Source organism: Notamacropus eugenii, chromosome 3 (genome assembly GCF_028372415.1).
Source record: "Notamacropus eugenii isolate mMacEug1 chromosome 3, mMacEug1.pri_v2, whole genome shotgun sequence".
NCBI lineage: Eukaryota > Metazoa > Chordata > Mammalia > Diprotodontia > Macropodidae > Notamacropus > Notamacropus eugenii.
Genome location: NC_092874.1, coordinates 91781145 through 91803209, shown reverse-complemented (window position 1 = coordinate 91803209; position 22065 = coordinate 91781145). Strand labels below are relative to the sequence as shown.

At 36.3% G+C, this 22065-nt stretch overlaps 2 protein-coding genes across 2 annotated transcripts in view; one reads left to right on the top strand and one right to left on the bottom strand.

Moving 5' to 3' along the window:
- Nucleotides 1-22065, top strand: part of DPP6 (dipeptidyl peptidase like 6) — a 1325443-nt gene that overhangs the window by 69199 nt on the left and 1234179 nt on the right. The window lies entirely within an intron of this gene.
- LOC140532957 (hydroxyacyl-coenzyme A dehydrogenase, mitochondrial) lies at nt 19233-20602 on the bottom strand. The gene has a single exon (XM_072652138.1). It carries the CDS (start codon nt 20515-20517, stop codon nt 19564-19566), a length of 954 nt encoding a protein of 317 aa, XP_072508239.1. The 5' UTR covers nt 20518-20602; the 3' UTR covers nt 19233-19563.

The window sequence follows — 22065 nt, the reverse complement described above, 5'->3', positions numbered from 1 at the left end:
TGATTTGCTTCTTGCTAATGGTGATTGCCTTTTTCCTGGATTTTAAAGTGGATCTCTGCTTCTGGGGCACAGGGGGCTCTGTCCCATTTTTCTTATACTGGGAGATTGGGAGATTATACTGTTTTTTTATGTTGTGGCCATTGGTTCTTTCAGCTAGAAGCTATATAATGCTGCAGCTTACCTGGTGCTAAGCTGACTGGTGTGTGCCAAGGCTAAGGCCAGTTGAAGTCTTTCCAAATTTCCCTGGGGTTACACTGAAGCTCCTGGTGTAAAGTGTGGTGGAGGGGTGGTCTGATCATGGGAAGCCTCCTCCTCCCCTTGGTCTGAGCTAGAGCACAAGCAGGCTTAGTGGCCATGAACCCCATCTGCATTGGTGTCTGCCTAATTTGCCTGACTGTGCCAAGGCATACCTGGAGTCCTGGTATTGGCATTTAATGGCTCCACCCCCATGGGGCTCAGGCTCTTCTGCTAGTCCACTTACATGGTTCTTGCTGGGATGCTTCTGGTCCTGCCCTAGTCCCCTTCAGCCACAGCAAAGAGGAACCTTTTCTAGTGGTCTCCCTAGCCTCCCTAGCTAAACCTTTTAGCTTGCTCCACTGTTCCAGGGCAAATTTTTTCTAGGGCAATATGATCTGAGTTTTTTGAGGTCAACAGAGAGAGGGTGAGAACCCTTACTCCACCATCTTGGCTCCCAGAGTTTTGTTCTCTTTTGATTAGCCTATGAGAAGTATCCTTGAGCCAGAGGATAGATATTGAGGCTTGAAAGAATCTTCCCCTATTAGGATGATTGTAGCATCAGGTAATGGTAGACCTGAGGAGGAACACTGATTGACCCTTTCTTGGAAACAAGGGCCAGGGAGCGTGTAATGGCCCTTCTTATCCCAAAGCAGCAAACAGTCATATAAATTCTTTCTCTGAAGATAACAAGACCTTGGTGCACCTTAGTACCCTCATCATCTTATGCCTGATCTACTGTAACTGTCTTGTGATTAATTTCTCTGCCTCAAGTCTCACCACACACCAGACCAACCCTCTGGTCAGCTACCACAGTGATCTTCCTAAATAGATTGGACCATGGTACCTCCCTTCCTCGATAAACTGTAGTGTCTCCTCTAAGATCAAATATAAAACCTTTGGTTTGACTTTTAGAGCATATTGTACCTAGTTCCTTTTCTACTTTCTAGTCTAAAATGTCACTCACCTCCATGTACTTTGGAATCCAATGGAATTAGCTTCTTTGCTCACACAAAATGCTACAGTCTTTAATCACTTCTTTCTTCACCCAAGATGCTACATCTCCTGATTCCAGACAGTTTGGCTCACTGTCCCCCGTGCCTGGAGTGCTTTCTTTCCTCACCTGTGTCTCCTAACTTCTTCAACTTCCCTCAAGACTCATCTAAAATCTCACCTTCTATAAGAAACCTTTTCTGGTTTCCCTTAATAATAACCACACTTAAAGACAGCGACTTCCCTTTGATGTTACTTTCCACCTACTCTCTACACACCTTGTATGTACACAGTTGTATGCATGTTGTCTCTGTCCTTATACTGGATGCTCCTTGAAGGTAAGTATTATTTTTGCTTTTCTTTCTGCTTTCATCATGTAGCTCAGTGACTGGAACCTAGTAAATGCTTAATAAATGCTTGCTGACTATATAACTGACAAATGCATCGACCTTGCAAGTCATTTGGACAGCAAGTGGGCACATACCATTTAGACATGGAACTGGTATTGACTTTTCATCTAAATAACAATTATTTCAGGTTCTTGAAACCTTTTACTCATCTTTTTTCTTCCATTGTATTTAATTTAGTTCATCACTAGGGACAATACATTGGCATTTTAGTGTTTCTCTCTTTTCCAGTTTGTCCCTTAAGACCCTCACGTTGAATAGTAGAACTTAGAAATGACAACCCCTTCTTTGATATGGAGTTGGATACATTTCAAAGCTATGCTTGTTGAATTTTAAATTCTTATTATGGTTAACATAGTAAATAGTTTCTATTAAGCTATTATTTTCTGACATAGTCAATTTTGTTTTAAAACAATTCTTTTAAATGCAGTGATCATCGGTTTGGAACGGAACTGGCCAATGAATTCATTAAAATGGTGTGGACATCAGTAAGTATTTTCTTTGACTTTTCATGAAGAGTTTGCCAAACATTTTGGCATGCAACTCAGCTCTTTACATCTCTCTAAAATATGAAGGATTATTGCCCTGTGTCCTCTCTCGGAAAATTCACAAATAGAGGTCAGAAAAACACAAAGGAATTGAAGAGTAAGCATCAGTTGGACAGAGTTAGGTACAGTGGCTCCATTTCTAAACCTTCCATTTCCATATCAATTTGAGTTGATCCTACTTATTTGTGGTTATCATGATGATGATTCTGTGGGTGATATGCATGCTTATCATTTTTTTCTTTTAGTCTAGGAAGTATTAAGTGTAATGGTCCTGGTAACATTTATATTAGTACAGTGTGTCAGCATATATAGAGAACTGGACTAGGAATCAGGATCCATGGAGTCAAATCCCTCTTCAAATATATGTGTGATCACAGTAAAGTCACAGTATTTATTCACACTCATTTTCTTATTTATAAGATAATAAAACTGGTACTACATACCTGACATGATAATGAAGAAAACACTGTATAAACTTGAAAATGCTATATAAATGTGAGTTATTCATATCCACAGTATTTAAAGTTGATTGAAATATAGTAGAGAACTAAGTGAACTTTGTAAATATAGAGTACACATATATAACCAATAGTATCCCTATATATAATTTGTGTATAAATATAACTATCAGAGCTAGAGTCTAGCTTGTGGCAAGTGAGAACAATAAAATTTATCAATTAGGGTTCTACTTACACTCACATCATTAAAGTTAACCATTTACATTTTTTAGAGAAACAGTTCTGCCTTAATGAAAGCTCCTAGTATATGTCAGCGAAAATGATTACATTTTTAACTTGCACATTTTATTTTTCACCTTAGGGATTTAGGCTCAGTCAATACTGTGTTAGAGTGGGGGTTAATTAAGCTAACAGATTTATTATCTTTCTATCTAATCTTTCATATTAGCTGCATAAGCAGAACTGATTGATTGATTAATTTGCTAATTATTCTTTGCTACTCTCTAGATTAATGCTCAGTATTTAACTGCTAGGAAAAGCAGCATAGTACAGTAATTAGAGAGTCAGCCCAAGGAACAGGAAGATGATAGTTCAAGTCCTGCCTCTGACATCTGGCTATGAGGCCCTGGACAAGTCACTTCACCTCTCACTTCTCTAGGCAATAGTCTAAATCTGTAAGTTGCAGCAAAGGTGTTGAACTGCATCAATAGAGGGAGTTTCTTCACCACTGAATTTCCTATACCAGTAATAATAGATCTATTTCCTGCCTTTTAACTCTAAGGCAAGTTCATAATATTCATAAAGGTAACCTTCTTGAGATCAAGGAACGTGTCTTGTTTTTACTAAGATAATTAATCTTTAGATCTTTCCCAATTCCTGGAACAGTTTTGAATTTAGTAGGTACTTAATATGTTAGGTGAATGAATAAATGAATCAGTCCTCTTATAGACCCTAATACAGTTCAGTATATCTGAGTCCTAAGAGATAACTTCTGCTTGCTTTCATCTTTTTCATGTAATAAATTGAGCTTCCAGTTTATCATTATTGCTGCCCTTACGTAAATTAAAACTTCTTGACAGAAATTCTCAGTCCCTCCTTTTTATTGGCATACTTTTCTTGTGTAATATGGGAGGAGTAGACATTTCATTTGGTCCCAAATGGTAGAACTTGAAGCAGTGGGTGGAATTTTCAAAGAGGAAGATTTAGTTTTCATTTTAGGATAAACTTTCTAATAATATGATTATACCAAAGTAGGATAGGAAGTCTCAAAAGGTAGTGGTAATCTCCAGTTGGAGTCTGTATAAATACTTGTAGTACCCAAGGTGAACTATATGGCCTCTGAATTTTCTTCCAGGGCTTGGTTTTTGTATTTCTTCCGTGTATCCTTCCCTGATTACTATGGCACACATTAGCATCATGAAATTAAGGGATGTTTGGTCGCTTCAGCATTTTACAGACTAAAAAACTGATTTCCAGCAAAGTGAAATGACCGACTTAAGATCACATAGCTAACATGTCAGAACTGGAATTCCAGGTCACCTGACTCTTAGTTTACTCATCTTTTGCCTATGTTCTTCTCTCTTTTCTTTGAACAATTATAATATTTATATTTATGGAATGTTGGAGTTGGAAGAGACCCTAGAAATCTTCTGGCTGATCTACATTGATAGGTTACTCACTAGTTTCTGAAGCAGCCCATTCCGTGTTCTTACAACTTTATTATTAGGAGAAAAGCAGAGGTGGAGTAGATACAGAGCCAGCCTTAGTGTCAGCAAAATCTCTTTTCCAGTTTTTCCCCTGACTTGTATGGACTTTGTCTCCCTGGACAAATTATTTAAATTCTCAGTATCCCAGGTCATAGGCTGGAGGACAGTTGTTAATTTGGATTGGTGTGTGGGGTGATAGAATTTTCTCACATCAGTGAAATCACAGATGCAGGCTTCAAAAAACAGTTGTTGGGAAGTTTCTTATCATTTTCATGGTGATTCCCCCCTTCTGCTCTATACTTTGTATAGGCACTGGACTTGGACCAGTATAGGGAATACCCTGGTGAGAAAACAAGTGTATCTACTGGTACAAGAAGCTGCTTAAATGATTTGTCTAGGGTCACATAGCCTAGACATATCTGTTAGATGCAGTAATTGAACACAGGTCTTGCTGGCTTTGATGCCATCTCTTTATCCAATGTGGTGTGATGCCTCTCTTCATTCTGTTCTGTACTGTATAATTTGTACGTAATGATATACTATTTTGTGTGTTCTTTCATTGTTTTATGTGACCAGAGTTTAGTTTCCTCAGTTGAATTATATGATTCTTGATAATTGGGATGGTGTTTGCTTCTCTTTCACTTCATTTGCATCATCTACAACAATGAAATACACTGTTAGGGACTTTGAGGGGTTATCAGCAAATACTTATTGCTTGATTGAAATAATTTCCTGTGCTAAAAATTCCTGATTGTAGTGATGTACTCTGAAAAAGGAATTAAATAAGCTCGCCTAGGTTCCATGGATGATTTGATCATCTAAAATGATTTCTTGTGATGTTCCTTTATCAGGGCATGTAGTTCATCTTTATTTTTGTTTTATTAAATACTCATTGGTACTCCACTAGATGTTAAGAAAAATATCATTTGGTATCCTATTGGAATATAGCCACAAGCAACCGTTTAACTCCCAAATAATTGCTCTTCCCACTTTCTCAGCATCCCGTTTGGGCTCTGTTAGGTTAGACAATAATCTGGTTAGGCAATGGAGGAAAATATTTACCATTATTCTATAACTGTGAATCCAGTTGGGAAATATTTATTTTTTGTTTCATAAATAAAAAGTTAAAAACTTATTTTGAACAAATAATTTTGCTCCTGGGTCAGCTGAGTTTCTTGGTTAAGCCACCTTTCAAATGGTGTGTAAATATCGATTACGCAATCTACTTAAGCATGCATCTCTTGAAAAAGCTTTAGTAGAAATCCGTTTTAAGAAGGGGGATTAAATTCCCAGTCAGAGTTCAAGATAATAGCATTCTATTCTTGTATTTTTGTAAAGATAAAGGATGGGTGCCTCTTGTGTCCCATGAATGCGTGTCTCCCACGTGGTTACGATAACACTGAAACTGGAACAATAAACTCACAGAAAATTTTGGGAACTGATATCCTTTCAGAACTATTGGAAGTATGTTGTAATGGCAGGTCCAATGTGGTGCTCTTAGAACTGTATCAGAGATTTCAGTCCTGATGTGTTATAATGGACCATGAATTTCCCTACACAGCTACGATAGGTAGAGTGCAGAGAAAAGCATCTAAGGCCCTCACATTGTGTTTATCCATCTTACAATGCTTTCAGATAAAATCAATGTTAGTGATATAAGATAATAAGCAAGTATAGCTCCCCTGAGAATCATGAAATAGTAGATATATCAGAAGGGACCTCAAGTGGTTCCTTAGATATTCCGTAGATAACATGTTAGAAGAACCCTCAACTGGTTCCTTCTCCTTTCTTCATTAGGTATAAATTATCAACCCTATTTTCACTGCCGAGGCAACTGAGGGCACATAAGGGCAATAAGATTAAGAAATATTACTCAGCTATCAAGATGCTTGGTTTTGTAAAGCCATTGCACTGTTATAGTCATCAGCATGTTAAGTTCTTGCTTAGTTTATAGGGCACTACACTCAGAGTCAGGAACACCTGAGTTCAAATAATGTGTCAGACACTTATTAGCTTTGTGATCTGGGCAGTTCACTTAATTTTCTTGTGACTCAATTTCTTCATTTGTAAAAATAAAAGAATTAGCCTTGACCTATCAAGTCACTTCCAGCTTTAAATCAATGATCCCATGATGATGATCTTACTGGTTTTATAACCTTTCATAAGAGGAATGAAAGACACTGCAAAATGGATTTTGTTTTATTCAATTTTTTACACAGCAGTGGCCAGAGATGAGTAACAAGGTACCTGAGAGAGGAGAAGGTCCACTTCCAACTCCCCCAGGCAAGCTGCTACAGTAACTCGAAAAGCTTTTCATGTTACCAAAGTTTTTTTTTTTAAGATTGTTATCTAAGAGCTTCTGTATCACTGATGTTATTACTCTTGAAGCAGATATTCCAAAAGCTGTGTAAATGATGAGTTTTTTTGCAGGGTGGGCAAAGCTGGTGAAGATAATTAAAGACAATTAAAAGTTGTGAAAGAATTTTACCAACTTGGAAGGACTCTCTCTAGTGATGTTTTAATGCAATATATTTCCAGCCTTTTAAGACATGGAATAGGACTGATTTAAGGCATTTTATTTTACTAGTCCAAAGGACTTTTACAAACAAATGTTCTTAATTCTAACAAGTCCATAGAGTTTTCAATACTCTGAATTTACCTTCTCCATGTAGCCTGCTCCAGAATTTCTGGAGACTTAAGAAGAGACAACCTATTTTGAGAGTTACTTTAGCTACAATTTTTGCAGGAGATAGGGCAGATAGACTGAATGGTTCCACTGTAGTAGATCCTTATTGTATTTTGACAAAAGCTACAACAAAGAGGCAAGTTGAAGAAGACTTACAATTCTGGCTAGTGCTGAGAAGAGAGAGAGAAGAGTGAGAAGGGGCTAGAGCATGAATTACTTCAGAAAGCTTCATCAAATATTTAGTAAGTACGCCTTTTGGTTAGTTAGTTAGTATGTATGTGTTAACTGGAAATCAATGGCACCTGGGTAAACAATAAAATGTCAATTGCAGAAATTCCCCCAAAAGAAAGCCTGCTATAATATGAAATCTTAGCAGCCTGTAGGTGCCACAGCAGATAGAGTACTGGTCCTGGACTCAGGAAGTCATGGATTCAAATTTGGCCACATTTGCTCCTTCTGTCACCCTTTCCCTGCCTCATTTTCCTTATCTGTAAAATAAGTATAATAATAGTACACACCTCCCAGAGTGGTTGTGAGGATCAAATGAGATTATATTTACAAAATGAATTGCAAACCTTAAAGTGATATATAGATATTAGTTATTCAGGAGTCCCCAAGTTACCAGTGACAACAAATTACTACCCCCACTACCATTACTAGCATTTAGATAGTGCTTTGAAGTTTTCAGAGTGCTTTACACATATTATCTCATCTGACCTTCACAACACTGAGAAGTAGATGCTACTATGGTATCCATTTTATAAGTCAGGAAATTCAGGAGAAGAAATGTTATGTGACAAACTTAGGATCACACAAATAACAAGCTGAACTTAGGTCTTCCTGACTCCTAGTGCATTGTTCTGTCTAGAGGTGAACATGTGTTGTTGGTGGTGGAGTTTCTCTCCGAGGATTCCTTCTCAAGTACAGATAATGTTACTGGACCAGTAAGGTCCTTCATGCATCTGATTTTGATTTTAGTGATTTTGAAATTATTAAACAGAGGAAAGGTAGGAAGGGTGGCATTTCCTTTAATTTTCTTGATAGTTTTCTCCTTGTACTTCAAAATCCTAGGCTTTTGGCATTGTCAGCTGCCATTATAAATTCAAGTTTCGATCTCTTCCCTCTGTTAGAAGCCGTGAACCCAATAATGACCTATCTTGAACTCTATTTAGCTGCCCACTGGACATTTTCATTTCGAGAAAACTCAATATGTCTAAAATCAAACTTGTCATCTTTCCTCTTCTCCTAACTCATCAATCTGTCTTTCAGAATTTTCCATTTTTATCCATGGTGTCATCATTTCCCCAATTGGTTAACAAGTATTTATTAAGGGCTTATTATTGTTGGGGTGGGGGTGGGGAGAGATGGGGAGAAAATTTTGAATTCAAATTCTCGTGGAAGTGAATGTTGAGAACTGAAAAATAAATAAATTTTTAAAATAAATAAATAAATAAGAGTGCTTATTATTGTTGTTAATACACTGCTAAGTGCTAAGAATACAAAGCAAGACAAAGGAAGCCTCTGCCTTCAAGAACCTTCCATTCCAATGGAAGGGACAACAAGTAAATTACTGAGTGCATATGAGACATGTACAAACAAGTACAAGACACAAAGTCTTACCTCCCTGAAAACTCATCACATAGGTCAGAGAATTCTAATGATGTAACCCCAAGATTTCTGTTTCAACAAAATATGCAGCATAACATAAACATCTTAATTGCTCAATATTTTTCTATGAATAAATACAAAAACTAAAATGAAAAGAATTATCATAAGGACGTTAATTTACTAGTACAAATAGTAAAATTTCCTGTATTGTAAATCTACCAATGACCTCTTTTTCCTGCTTCCTCTCACTTTCTTTTTTTAAAGTTCTTCTGGAAACTTACATGGAAACATTTGTGTATGATATGTAATAGGAATCATTATTAGCCTCGCAACATCTTATTAATTACAGGTGGAGTTCCCTTTCATTGTTAGAGTTCAGTAGTCAGATAAAAGCATTTAACAAGACTGCAATCCATTTCTTCTCTGTGATAAAAAGACAGAAAAAGCATACCTCTTATTTTCATGATATATGCAGAAAGCAGATTGTAAATAGGTGTGCTGTTAATGAATCAAGAAGGGAACTAATGGAAAAGAATAAGAATTTATTTCTGTCCAACATATTGTTCCTTGTCAATTTCTTTCCTTTTGTATTACAGTATTTTAACTTAATGCCTGGCAGGTAATTAAGTGATGAGTGTGATTAATGCTGATGAAGCTTTTAAGCTGTGGTGAATCTTCTTCCTACTAGTTTTTTTTATTATTATTTTAAATTAGAGGTTTTCTTCCTATATGCAGTTCAGTCCCTTTGAAAATTAGAAGACTAAGCTTGCCCTCTACTGGATTGTAAAATTACACCACTAATCTTTTAGGACTGGTTAAAAGGAGTTTGATTTTTACATGACTGCCTAATAATATTTAGACCTCTTCCTACCTGTTAATTATCCCACTTGAGCATCTCCTATAAAAGCATAGATAGCTGAAGGAGCTTAATGTTTAATTTCAAAGTTGGTGTTAAAATAAAAAACAAGCAAATGGCTCAGAGAACCATTAAATTCCTCAGATGACCTACAGAATAATTATACCATTGGTCATTTCTCTTCATTGTTTTTTTCCCCCTATTATTTTTGTTATGAATTCAAAGGTACATTTAGAGAATGTGGTTTCCTGAAATTGGCATCATTATAGTGGCACAGTGTATCTTCCAAAATTCATAAGGGATATGAACTTTTAGGCAGTGAGTGATAGCAAGGGGAATAAGGCAGTTAGGTAAACAGGCACTATTCTAAATGTCTACTCTGCTCCTGTACTAGACCCAACCTTATCATCACCTTTTCCTTGTAGCTGACTGTAATCTTCTCTCTGCCAGCCCTTGTGCCACTGGTAGCAAGTACAAGGTTATGACACCACAAATATGAAGTATCTGCTTGCTACAAGCCTTTTAAAAGCATGGCATGAGCAAATGGCTAGTTTCTTGACCAATTTAATAAACAGATAGAAGTAATTTCCATGTTTGTTGGGTCATGTACTTTTAAGGTAAATATCATTACAAGATTAAGATTTATATAAAACATGTAAGTAAATGTTAAGTGCCCTGTGATCTTTAAGATAATTTCTAAAGGTCAAATATAGTAATGCTAGAATAAGCTTGAGCATAAAATATATGTAATCAATTTCCACATTATCTTTTTTCCAATTTTTTAGTTAGCAAATCTCTTGCACAGTTTCTAATATCAGAGGGCATACAAATAGGACTTTATACAGAGAAGCCCTACATAGAATGATATTGAGATAGAATGTCAGACTTGGAGTGAGAAAAACCTAAACTCCTTAAGAGGCACTCCCTTCCCTACCTATGCAGATAAACACCTTCTTTGCAGCTTAGAGAGTTGAGTGCAACATTAAATTATGAAGTGATTTGTACAGAGTAAAATGATCATTATAAGGCAGAGACAAGTCTTGAACCCAGGACTTAACTTTAAGTTCACTTCCAGTCCTCTCTTCTATGGTACCTCTCAGCTGAAACTGAGGACATAAAATCAGGATCATGATGATGATCACAATCACTTTGAAGTATCTCATAACATCTGGAAAGTGCCCACTTGTAAACATGTGTTAGGTGGAAATAAAAGAAACTGAGGAGTTTCTTTCAAGTGAAGGACCACCTAGTTGAAAATCTGTAACAGTCTAAAAACTGAAAGAGAATGCAACTTCTAAGAAAATATGAATATTTGAGATATTTTCTTTCTTCTAACCAAGAACTCTCCATGGTTCTGAATGAATACTGCACTCACTGCTTTAAGTCTGATGTCACACAAAAGTAAAGTGGTTCTATAATATTTAAAAAGCTTCAGGACACACACTTGTCACTAGTATTGAGCATGATGTTAGAAACTTGCCTTGCATGTGATGAGTGTTGAAACATATTTGAGGTGAAGAGAGTGGTTAATAAAAGGAAATAATATAGAAGTGAGATTGTAGAGAAGAAGAGGGGAGAGAGAGAGAGAGACAGAGAGAGAGAGAGAGAGAGAGAGAGAGAGAGAGAGAGAGAGAGAGAGAGAGAGAGAGAGAGAGAGAGAGAGAATGAGAATGAATGGAAATTGTATCAGTGTTTATGAAGGTATACTAGGAGATTGAATCCCCAATGGGTTCCTACAAGAGAGTCGTAGAGTATGCTCAAGATAAATGATTTTGAGATTATTAATTTGTATAAAGTCTGAAACAAGAGTGACTATATAGACAACTCACATAAGTTAAAGTGCTGTGGGAGGCTTTTGTGTTCTTTGTTTTTCTTCCCACCACATACAGTCAGTTATGCTCATTGTTGGAAAATGAAGGATAAGGGATAAACAATATTATGCCTACTATGTGCCAGGCAGTGTGCTAAGCACTTTTAACATATATTATCTCATAGAATAATTACAGTAGTCCAGTGAGGTATGTTTTATTTTCCTTCTTTTACAGTTGAGGAAACTGAGGCAAACAACGGTTAAGTGACTTGCTCAGAGTTGGACAACTACTAAGTATTTGACACTAGATTTTTACATAAGTCATCATGATTGCAGAGTCAGTGCTCTATCCTCTACCCCACTAGCTAGTCTATAAGGTATAAGTAGCCCTGTAAGATTCTGAATTGCCCAGTTTATCTGAATGGCAAATATCTATGCACTGTAATCATTTTGGGGAGACAGTGCACAAGGGGATATGAAGGCATCTTGATCAGGGAAAAAAGTGAGATGTGTCTAATTGTAAGTGAGCAGATCATAATCCTGAACTCACAGATACTGAACCCCAAAAAGTTATAACCTGAAGGTTATTATGCTGCCCCTGCTTGAAGTGGTAGAATTATTTCACAATATAACGTACTGAATAAAGAAAGAGATAAGCAATAAAAGGAAAAGGGAGGAAAAAAAGAAGGAATGATGCAAGATTTCATTTTGGGACAAACTATATCCTTGCGGAACCTTTTTCCAAGAAATATCATGGTAAAGAAGCATATCGAGTTGTAATCCAGTTCTGTCAAGCCTACTACAGGACATCCGGGCACTTTACTTCAAGCTGTGGAGTGAAAAAAAAGAGCAACTCTGCCTGAAACTGTAACAAGAAAATAATTTTGCAGCAAATGATGTTGTTTGAAACATTGCAGGTCAAAATTTCCCTGTAGCTGATTTTCAGCTGGCAGATGACATTTGCTTCAGCCAGAATTGAAATGAGACAAGGTTATTGTTGTGAATGCCGCTGATTGTTTAAGCTTATAGATGGCATTCTCTTACATTTATAAATTGGGGAATTAATAGATATTAGTGCCTTTGCATGTGCTGTTCTATGATAGAGCCTTTTAAGTGATGAAAATGATTATCTTTCTGTACATTACTCTGCTATTTTTTGCTACCCCTAGAAATGAATGAGAAAGAGAATGTTTTGAATACTGACTTTGATACCACTGAATAGAAAGGGTCATTAACCTGTCAATTACTTCTTTTTACTTATCAGGTTAAATCAAATAAGAACACAAAAGCATTAAATCATTAGATTTCACAATATCTTTGTGAGATTGATAGAAGCATGCATTATTACTCTACTGCATCTAAGAGAACCTGACTCAATGGCCAGAAGTTTTTTTTTTTTTACTTGAATGCTGATATAACTAAAAACTGAATGTCAGTGATAAGTCTTGAAAACCATAGTTGTGGAAATTATAGACATAAACTAGCATGGGTTGACTTATGTAAGAGAAGCCAGGAAATTTGTCATAAGGTAACAGTAGGTAGCTTCCAAGATTTTCAACTCCTTCTCACTAACGCTAATAATAAGGCTACAACTACTACACAATTGTCCTCTGGGATAAAAACAGACAATATGTAGATATGATATTTTTTAAGTTTCAAAAATACCTTATTTTTAATAAAACTATCATTTTCTACTATGTAACCCCCAGAACCTTTCTTTTAGAAAATAAAATAGGGAAATAAAAATGACTAACAGGATTCATGTCTGATAATATAGGTACTTAAACCCTACTGAAAACAGGGAAGTGTGCTTCATACTTTATTTTCTAAAGCTGATTATGTGTTGTAATTACTCTGAGCTTTGATGTTTTGGAGAATTATTTTCATTTCTGTTATTTAAAATCACTGTGCTGTTCTGTTTGTTTTTACCTTACTCTGCATCAATTCATAGAAGTCTTTCCACATTTTTCTGAATTCCCTAGATTTGTCATTGTTGTTACAGTGCATCCATATTGTGTGTAGCTGTTCCTTGACTGGGGGGACACCCATTTTATTCCCAGGTGTTTGGTATTTGTAACTAATGCTAACAATAATAGCCAATATTTATATAGTATCTTCTATGTGCCAAGTACCATGCTAAGTGCTTTGAAAATATTATCTAATTTGATCCAATCAAAAATTCTGGGAGATGCTATGGTCAAAATAAGGTAAACTGGAGCACAGAGTTCCCAGCATGATAAATTAATTAGTAAAGTGTGAATATATTAATGAATAGGATATCAACTTCTGCAGCAAAGCTAAGACCCCAAATGAGGGAGTCTTTCCCATTTTATAGTTTTTGGGAAATAAAAAACAAAGCAAAGGTGGGGAACAAGTTATTATTGGTTATAAGAACTCAGCATCATGACTGGCAAAATCCATTTGATTAGTTACAGAGCTGAGGTAGGGGGGATGCAATATGATTGGTTGGAAATGAGGGACTAGCAACAATCGCCCCCCTCCCCCTGTTCTCTCCTGTGTCTACACAATATTCGTTGTTTGAGTTGACCTGCAATGTTAGAGAGAGTGGACCAATATTCTTTGGATAAGAAGCCAGACACAGTTGAAGGATAGCTTGGTGGTTTAAAGATATTAGACCAGACTCCCTGGTGTTCATATGTCTCCCTCTAGGATAACTGATTTTCTTGAGGCTAGAATAGAACACTGATTAGCAGAACTGGATTTCTAACTCATTACAGGTCAACTGAATTTATGAACTAAGTTCAAAGACAAAGGATCATGACTTAGGCAGTAACAACACAAAATCAATTAGCTGTAAATAGCATCAATAGAAAAAAAAGAGACAGAATCAATCCAATTATTTCAGAGGTAAAATTATCCAATTTTACAGATGATGAAACTTAATCAAACAGAGGTTAAGTGACTTGCCCAAAGTCATGCAGCTAGTAAGCATCTGAGACTGAATTTGAGTTTAGGTGTTCCTGACTCCAGACCCAGAACTTTATCTATTGTACCACCTGCCTCCCTCACAATAACATACTTAGATTGAATTTAGTGGTATGACAATAGATAACTCATATTTACAAAGCACTTTTACATTCATAAAATTAGTTGTATTATTCAGAAATACCCAATTTTTTGTTCTCTTTCCACTGATGAATCAATGGTAAGTCAGTAAATGTAAACAAATGTTTTTTCAGAAGTACTTTCTAGAAACAAGGGAGGAGTCAAGATGAAAGAGTAAAGGAAGGACTCAACCAACTTTCCTTAACATTTTCCTCCAAAATACTTCAAAACAACACCCCAAATAAAATTCTAGAGTGGTAGAATAAGAAGGGGGCAGTGTAGTCGGTAGGAGAAATTTGTGACACAGAGTTGGAGGCTGGTCCACAGCCCAGGAGCAAAGCCAGTGATTTGGACTTGGTGGTTGTGACAAAAGCAGCAGTAGCTTTGAGAGCTCTGAAGCCACAGACAGCCAGGGGATCTGTCAACTTTTTAGAAAGCAGTTATAGGGGGTCTCTTTGCTAATATTGGATGTACAACCAGAGGCTGTTTTGTAATTTCATAGCCTATACCCATTTCTGGGACACAGTTCAAGAACAGAGATGTGGTCACAAATAAGCAGAGTTACTGTTTCTGGTCCAAAGGCAGCTAGGGCCTGAGGAGGAGTGTCAATTTAAGTCACAAGACATCTGGCCCCCTTCCTGGATAAGGTTTAGTGCACAGAACAGATGAGCAGTGAACATATCTCCTCAGACCACAACACTTCGGAAATAACAAAAACTTCCACCCCCCAGAACTAGCTCTGAAACCACCAGTGTGAAAAAAGTCTGAATCCTGGAACAGCGTCTCTTCCCCACACCCATGTGAGGTACGGAGTCCAACTTTAATATAAAGTTTGAAGTCATGAAGTAAGCTGAAGAAGTGAGCAAATAATGATAACAGAAAGAACCATGAAACTACTATGGCGACGAGGAAGTTCAAAACACAAACTTGAAGGTGACAATAAAGTCAAAATACCTGCAAGCAAAGATCCAAAGGAGAAAATGTGAGTTGGATAACAAAAAGAATTACTAGAAGAACTAAATTACTTTCAAAATCAAATGAGGGTGGTAGGAAAAAAATTGGTAAAGAAATGAGAGCAGGAAAAAAGAATTATGAAAAGACAATTAACAGTTTGGTAAAAGAGAAACAAAAATATAGAAGAAAACAACACCTTAAAAAACAAAATGAATGAAATAGAAAAAGAGGTACAAAACTTCACTGATGAAAATAACACCTTACAAAATAGAATTGGTCAAATGAAAAAAGAAATGCAAAGAAGAAAACAAAATTGACTTCATGTCCCAAGCTCATTAAATAAAACAATTCCCTACCTAACTCCATGGCACATCAATAAACAATAAAACAAAATCAAAAGAAGGCAAAAGAGAAGGAAACATGAAATATCTCAACCAAAAAAACAACTGACCAGGAAAATAAATTGGGGAGAAATAATTTAAGAATTTTTGGACTACCTCATAACCATGATATTAAAAAAGAGCCTAGACATCATATTGTAAAGAAAAACTGCCTTTCTATCCTAGGATCAGAGAATAAAATAGAAATTGAAAGAATCCACTAATCACCTCTGAAAGAGATCATAAAACTTCAAGGAAAATTACATGCAAATTCAAGAGCTCCAGGTTAAAGAGAAATATTACAAGCAGCCAGAAAAAAGCCATTCAACTATCATGGACCCACAGTCAGGATCACACAGTATTTAGCAGCTACTGTATTAAAGGACCAGTGGAATTGGAATATGATGTTCTGGAAAACAAAAACTGGAGTTACAACCAAAAATAGCCTACCTAGGAGAACAGAATTAGCCTTCAAGAGAAAAGATATGTAATGAAATAAAGGAGTGTCAAGTATTCCTGATGAAAAGACCTGTACTGAATAGAAAATATGACTTTCAAATATAAGACTCAAGGAGGTAGACATAAAAATACCTCATAAGGGACTCATTAAGGTTAATCTATTTACATTCATATGTAGAAAAATGGAAATGTAACTTCTATGAACTTTATCATTCTTAGGACAGTGAGGATTCTACATAAATAGTCTATTAGGTAGTGATGATATAAAAAAAAATGACTGAGAAAGAGGGCTATACTGGGAGAGGGGAGAAGATAAATGAAGAATTAGGAAAATGAATTCACATAAAAAAGGTGCACTTTTATAGTGGAGGGCAAAATAATGAGATTGGGGAAAGCAGTACTTGAACATTACTCATCTAAAATATTTCAAAGAGGGAAGCACATATATGTTCATATATATACATGTACATATATGCACACACACAATTGGGTATAGACATCTATCTTACCCAACAAAGAAGTCAGAGAGAAATGGGAAAAGAAAAAGTGAGTTGAGATAAAGGAAGGCAGGAGTCAAAAATAAAAGAGACATTAAAGGAGTGAAAAGATAAAAAGAAACAGAAAAGGAAAAAGAGAAAAAATAGGATACAGTGAAATGCACAGTTAGTAATCATAACTGTGAATGTGAATATGATTATTTCACCCATAAAACAAAAGCGGATAACAGAATGAATTTGAAATGAAAATCCAACAATATGGTGCTTTCAAAAAACACACTTGAAATAGACAGAATCTACTCTACTTCAGCTGAAGTAAAAAAGGCAGGGGAAGTAATCATTATCATCTCAGACAAAGCAAAAGCAAAAAATAGGCTTAACTAAAAGGGATAAGTAAAGAAATTACATCTTGCTTAAAGGTATTGACAATGTAGTGTGTGCGTATGTGTGCATGTGTGTGGGGGTAGTGTGTGTATTTCTCTGTATATATGTATATACATACATACATATACACACATACATATATATATGCATCAAGCAGAATAGCATCAAAATTCTTTTTTTAATATATTCATTTTATTTATTTTTAATGTTCTACAATCAGTACCATAAAACTTAGATGTTTTTCGCCCTGCCTAACCCCTTTCACCCCCCTCCTTCCCCAAGACGACATACAATTCTATATAGGAACTACACATACATTCCTATTGAATACATTTTCACTATGGTCATACTATGTAGAAAAATTAAAATAAATGGGAGAAATCATATAACAGACTAAAATATAATACACACACACACACACACACACACACACACAAATGATCTGCTACATTCTGCAATTGAATTCCATAGTTCTTTCTCTGCATATGGAAGGCATTTTGCCTTAGAAGACCACTGGGAATGTTTTTTTTTTTTTTTTTTTTTAATGTTCTTGCATTGCTACAAAGTTCCAAGTCTACCAGAAAAAACTCTCCCACACTGTGGTCATTGCTGTGCACAAGGTTCTCCTGGTTCTACTCCTTTCACTCAGCATCAGGTCATATAAGTCTTTCCAGGCCTCTCTGAAGTCTTCCTGTTCATCATTTCTTATAGCATAATAGTATTCCATTACATTCATATACCACAATTTATTCAACCATTCCCCAATTGATGGACATCCCCTTGATTTCCAGTTTTTAGCAACTACAAAAAGTGCTGCTATAAATATTTTTGTTCATGTGGGACCCTTTCCCATTTTTATAATCTCTTGGGGATACAGTCCTAGAAGCGATATTGCTGGGCAAAAGGGTATAGGCATCAACATTTTTTTTTTTTGTTAGACCACATGGTTAACCTTTATTAAATGGAAATAGGGGTAGCTATATAGCTGTTTCCTTTGTTTTCTTAGGAAATATTTTATAAAAATGTTCAGAGAAGCCTCAATTTCTTTAGACTGCTCTGAGTGTACATTCATCAAATGATATATAGACATACCCATACACATTGAAGATTGATATGTGTGCATATATATACATATGTATAGGCACGTGCTGTCATTTTAGTTTTGTTTTAATTGAAAGAATTCTTTTTTTGCTAATGTGTGATTATAGAAAAAAGTTCCCTCCCCCTCTCCCATTTTCCTAGCATTGAACTTTTAACCCAATACATAATCCAGCAATGACTTCTGGGGAGGAGGGACTAGGACTGTGGGTTTATTTTCTTTCCCAGCTTCATCCCAGTATTTTATCATCATCCACCACTCCAGTTCTAATTCCCAGCTCATTTGTGTGACTTGATCAATGTACTTAACTTCTCTGGGCCCCAGTTTCCCAATTTGCAAATTGAGGGAGTTGGGCTAGGCAATGCCTAAGATCCTTTCCAAGTCTAATATTTCATATCTTTGGGGATACCTTTTCAAACAATGATTAAAAGAAGTCCTAGATTCCTTTACTCAAAAGAAATTGCCATCATCATGAACTGACATCATCTTAAATAATCAGAGATCTCTTTTTTATACTGTGAAGGAAAAGGAAGCCATGAAAATGGTAGCCACATGAATATTTAGACCAAAATTATATCCTATGTCCCAATCCCCACACTCATATTATTTCTGAGGGGAAGAAATTTAAGCACAGAGCATTTGTCTTAAAGTACCAAACTGTGCTTTTATCATTACTTGACCTTATTAAATTTTGGGTTTTGAAAGTGCACATTTTTATTAAATACAATCTGTATAGTGGTTTCCAAAAGGGCTAGAGGAAAATGTAAATAATTAGGAAATTCAGAAAACTGGCATCCATTGTCCATTTAGTACAATATCCTAAGATGGCGTTTTTCTTCTGAAAAGGGGTTGAATTAAAATCTAAACTTATATTCTTCAGTGTCTGGTCAGATTGTTTCAAATTGGATTCTAGAAACATGGTGGAACCTCCTAAAGCTATTCTTGTACATGGTCTCCTAAAAGGCCAGGTACACACTGCCACCTGCCAGATCAGAGTGAGCACAGCTTAAAACACGCACACACAGAGACACATGCACATGACACCAATGGTACGTGAATTCCCCAAAGAGTCAGGAGAAGACACAAATAGGTGTCACCTTCTTTATAAACATCTAATTTTACAAGAAAATGAACAGATTCAAAAGCATCATTTGCTCCAAGGCACAAAGGGCATCAAGCTTATAGAAAAATTGAGATAGACTAAAAAAAAACCAAAACAGTTAGTTCCCAGATAGAGAAATTTATTATTACATAAGGAGTGCCAAATAATCTTTAGAGAGATAACAATCAAAATGCACAAAAATAAGGGCAGGCTGGGTGAGGGAATTTCTGCCCAAATAGCATTCCCATCGAACTCTTGATATGGCCAACTGGTACCTGCTTACAGAGACTTCCTCCCACTCAAGAGACCCAGGGGATCACTTGTATTTGTAAAATCCTTCTCCTGTCTTCCTGCCGAACTTCTTTTCTTCAACCAATTTATTTAGCAACTGGCTGGGTTGGAATAACGGGTTTTTTGAATCCATTTCATGCCATCCATCTACAATGAACTTGGTAGTATCTAGACCAACATAGTCTAGGAGTCCAAATGGACCCATGGGGTAGCCAGCTCCCAACTTCATGGCTACATCAATATCTTCTTTTGATGCATCCCCTCTTTCATGCATCCTGATTGCTTCCATAAGATATGGTACAAGGAGACTGTTTACAATAAATCCAGGGCTATCCTTGCAAGTTACTGGAGTCTTTCCCAAAGCTTTGCTAAAGTCCGTAAGAGATTCAAATGTTTTCTGGCTGGTCATTGGTGTCTTGATGACCTCTACCACCTTCATCATGGGCACAGGGTTGAAGAAATGAAGCCCCCCAAATCGGTCTTGCCTGGTGGTAGAATTGGCTAAGTCTGTGATTTGCAAAGAGGAAGTATTGCTGGCAAAGATCGTGTGTTCTGCTGCAAACTTGTCCAGCCTCTGGAAAAGCTCATTTTTTACTTTCTGGTTCTCCACAATGGCTTCTATCACCAAGTCAGTGCTATGGACCACAGAAGCTGCGTCTGTGCTCAAAGATATGTTGCTCATAGTCTTTTTAATAAATTCATCACCAGCCTGAGGATTCTCTGCAAATTTCTTTTTGACCACTCTCCGAAGGCTTTCTTCAATTCCTTTTTTGGACTTGGCCAAGATCTCATCTGTCTGGTCCACTAACACAACCGTGTGTCCAGTTGATGCAGCAACCTGCGTGACCCCCGCACCCATGAGCCCACCTCCAATGACAATCACGTGCTTGATGAGGATCTTCTTGGCCGACGCCGCGGGGCCAGTGACGGAGGAAGAGGAGGCCAGGGAGCGCACGAACTGCCGGGTGACGAAGGCCATGGTCTCTAGCAGGAGGGAAACGCCACTAGCCCAGCAAAGGTAGCCAGAGCCCGGGAAATCGACAGAGAAACTGACACAGATTCTAGAGGCTGGAGAGAGAGTGACCAGAGACGTCACAAGGGGCCTAGCATCAACATTCTTAAAGGAAAAGTTTAATTAATTACAGGAGAAAGTAATAAAACTGTAGAAGTTGGGGACCTCAAATTTCCCATCAGAGCTTAGATAAATCTAACTATAAAATAAATAAGAAAGAAGGAGATGAATAGACTCTTAGAAAAATTAGACATTATAGACGTCTGAAGAAAATTCAGTGGGAATAGAAAGATTACCTTTTTCTTAGCTGTACATGGTACAGTCCCCAAAATTGACCATGTATGAGAGCATAAAAACATCACAATCAAATGCAAAAAAGCAGAAATATTAAATGTACCCTTTTCAGACCTTGCTGCAACAAAGATTCATTCAATAAAGGACCATGGAAATGTAGATTAAAAATTGTGTACTAAATTATCTAATCCCAAAGAATGAGCATCAAAGAGAAAATCATAGAAATGATCAATAACTTCATTAAAGGGAATGACAACAGTGAACAGTATACCAAAATTCATGAGATGTAGCCAAAGTACCACTTAGGAAAAATTCATGTCTCTAAGTATATGCATCAATAAAAGAGAAAAAACAGATCAATGAGCCTGATATGCTGTTAAAAAAACCCTAGAAAAAGAGCAATTTAAAAATCCCTAATTAAACAAATACCAAAATGGAAATCCTGAAAATCAAAGGGGAGATTATAAAATTGAAAGTCAAATCATACACTAACAAATAAAACTAGGAGCTGCTATGAAAAAAATAAAAAGATAAACCATTGGTTAATTTGATTAAAAAAGACAGAAGAATAGCAAATTACTGGTTTCAAAAATGAAACGGTAATTGTACCACTAATGGTGATGAAATTAAAGTAATTATTATGCATTCTTTTGCCCAATTATGCACCAGTGAAACTGACAGTCTAAAGTAAAATAAATGAATATTACACATATATATGTGACATATATATGTGTATATAATATGTATATATAGTCCATATTAACAGAAGAGGAACTAGTATGTATAAATAATCCGATCTTGACAAAATAAATTGTACAAACTTTGAATGAATTCCACAAAAAGAAACATTCCCAGGACAATATAGATTTGCAAGTGAATTCTACCAAACATTTAAAGAACAGTTAATCCCAATACTGTGTAAAGAATTTGAAAAAAAGATAGGTAGAGAAGAGGCCCTACCAAATTCTTTCTATGACATATTTATATCCAGCATTTCACAATTTTCAAACAAAGAAATCAAAGCTAATGTCTCATAAAAAATTCTCTAAATCACTGTTGATTAGGTAGATGCAAACTAAAACAACTCTGAAGTACTACCCCACACCTATCAGACTGGCTTACATGGAAGTAAGGAAAATGACAGATGCTGATGGGGATATGAAAAAATTAAGACACAAGTACACTGTTGGTGGGATTGTCAACTAGTTCAACCATTCTTTA

Bases quoted from the DNA above. Each gene is read 5' to 3' on its own strand.
- LOC140532957 (XM_072652138.1), bottom strand. From the start codon at position 20,517: ATGGCCTTCGTCACCCGGCAGTTCGTGCGCTCCCTGGCCTCCTCTTCC.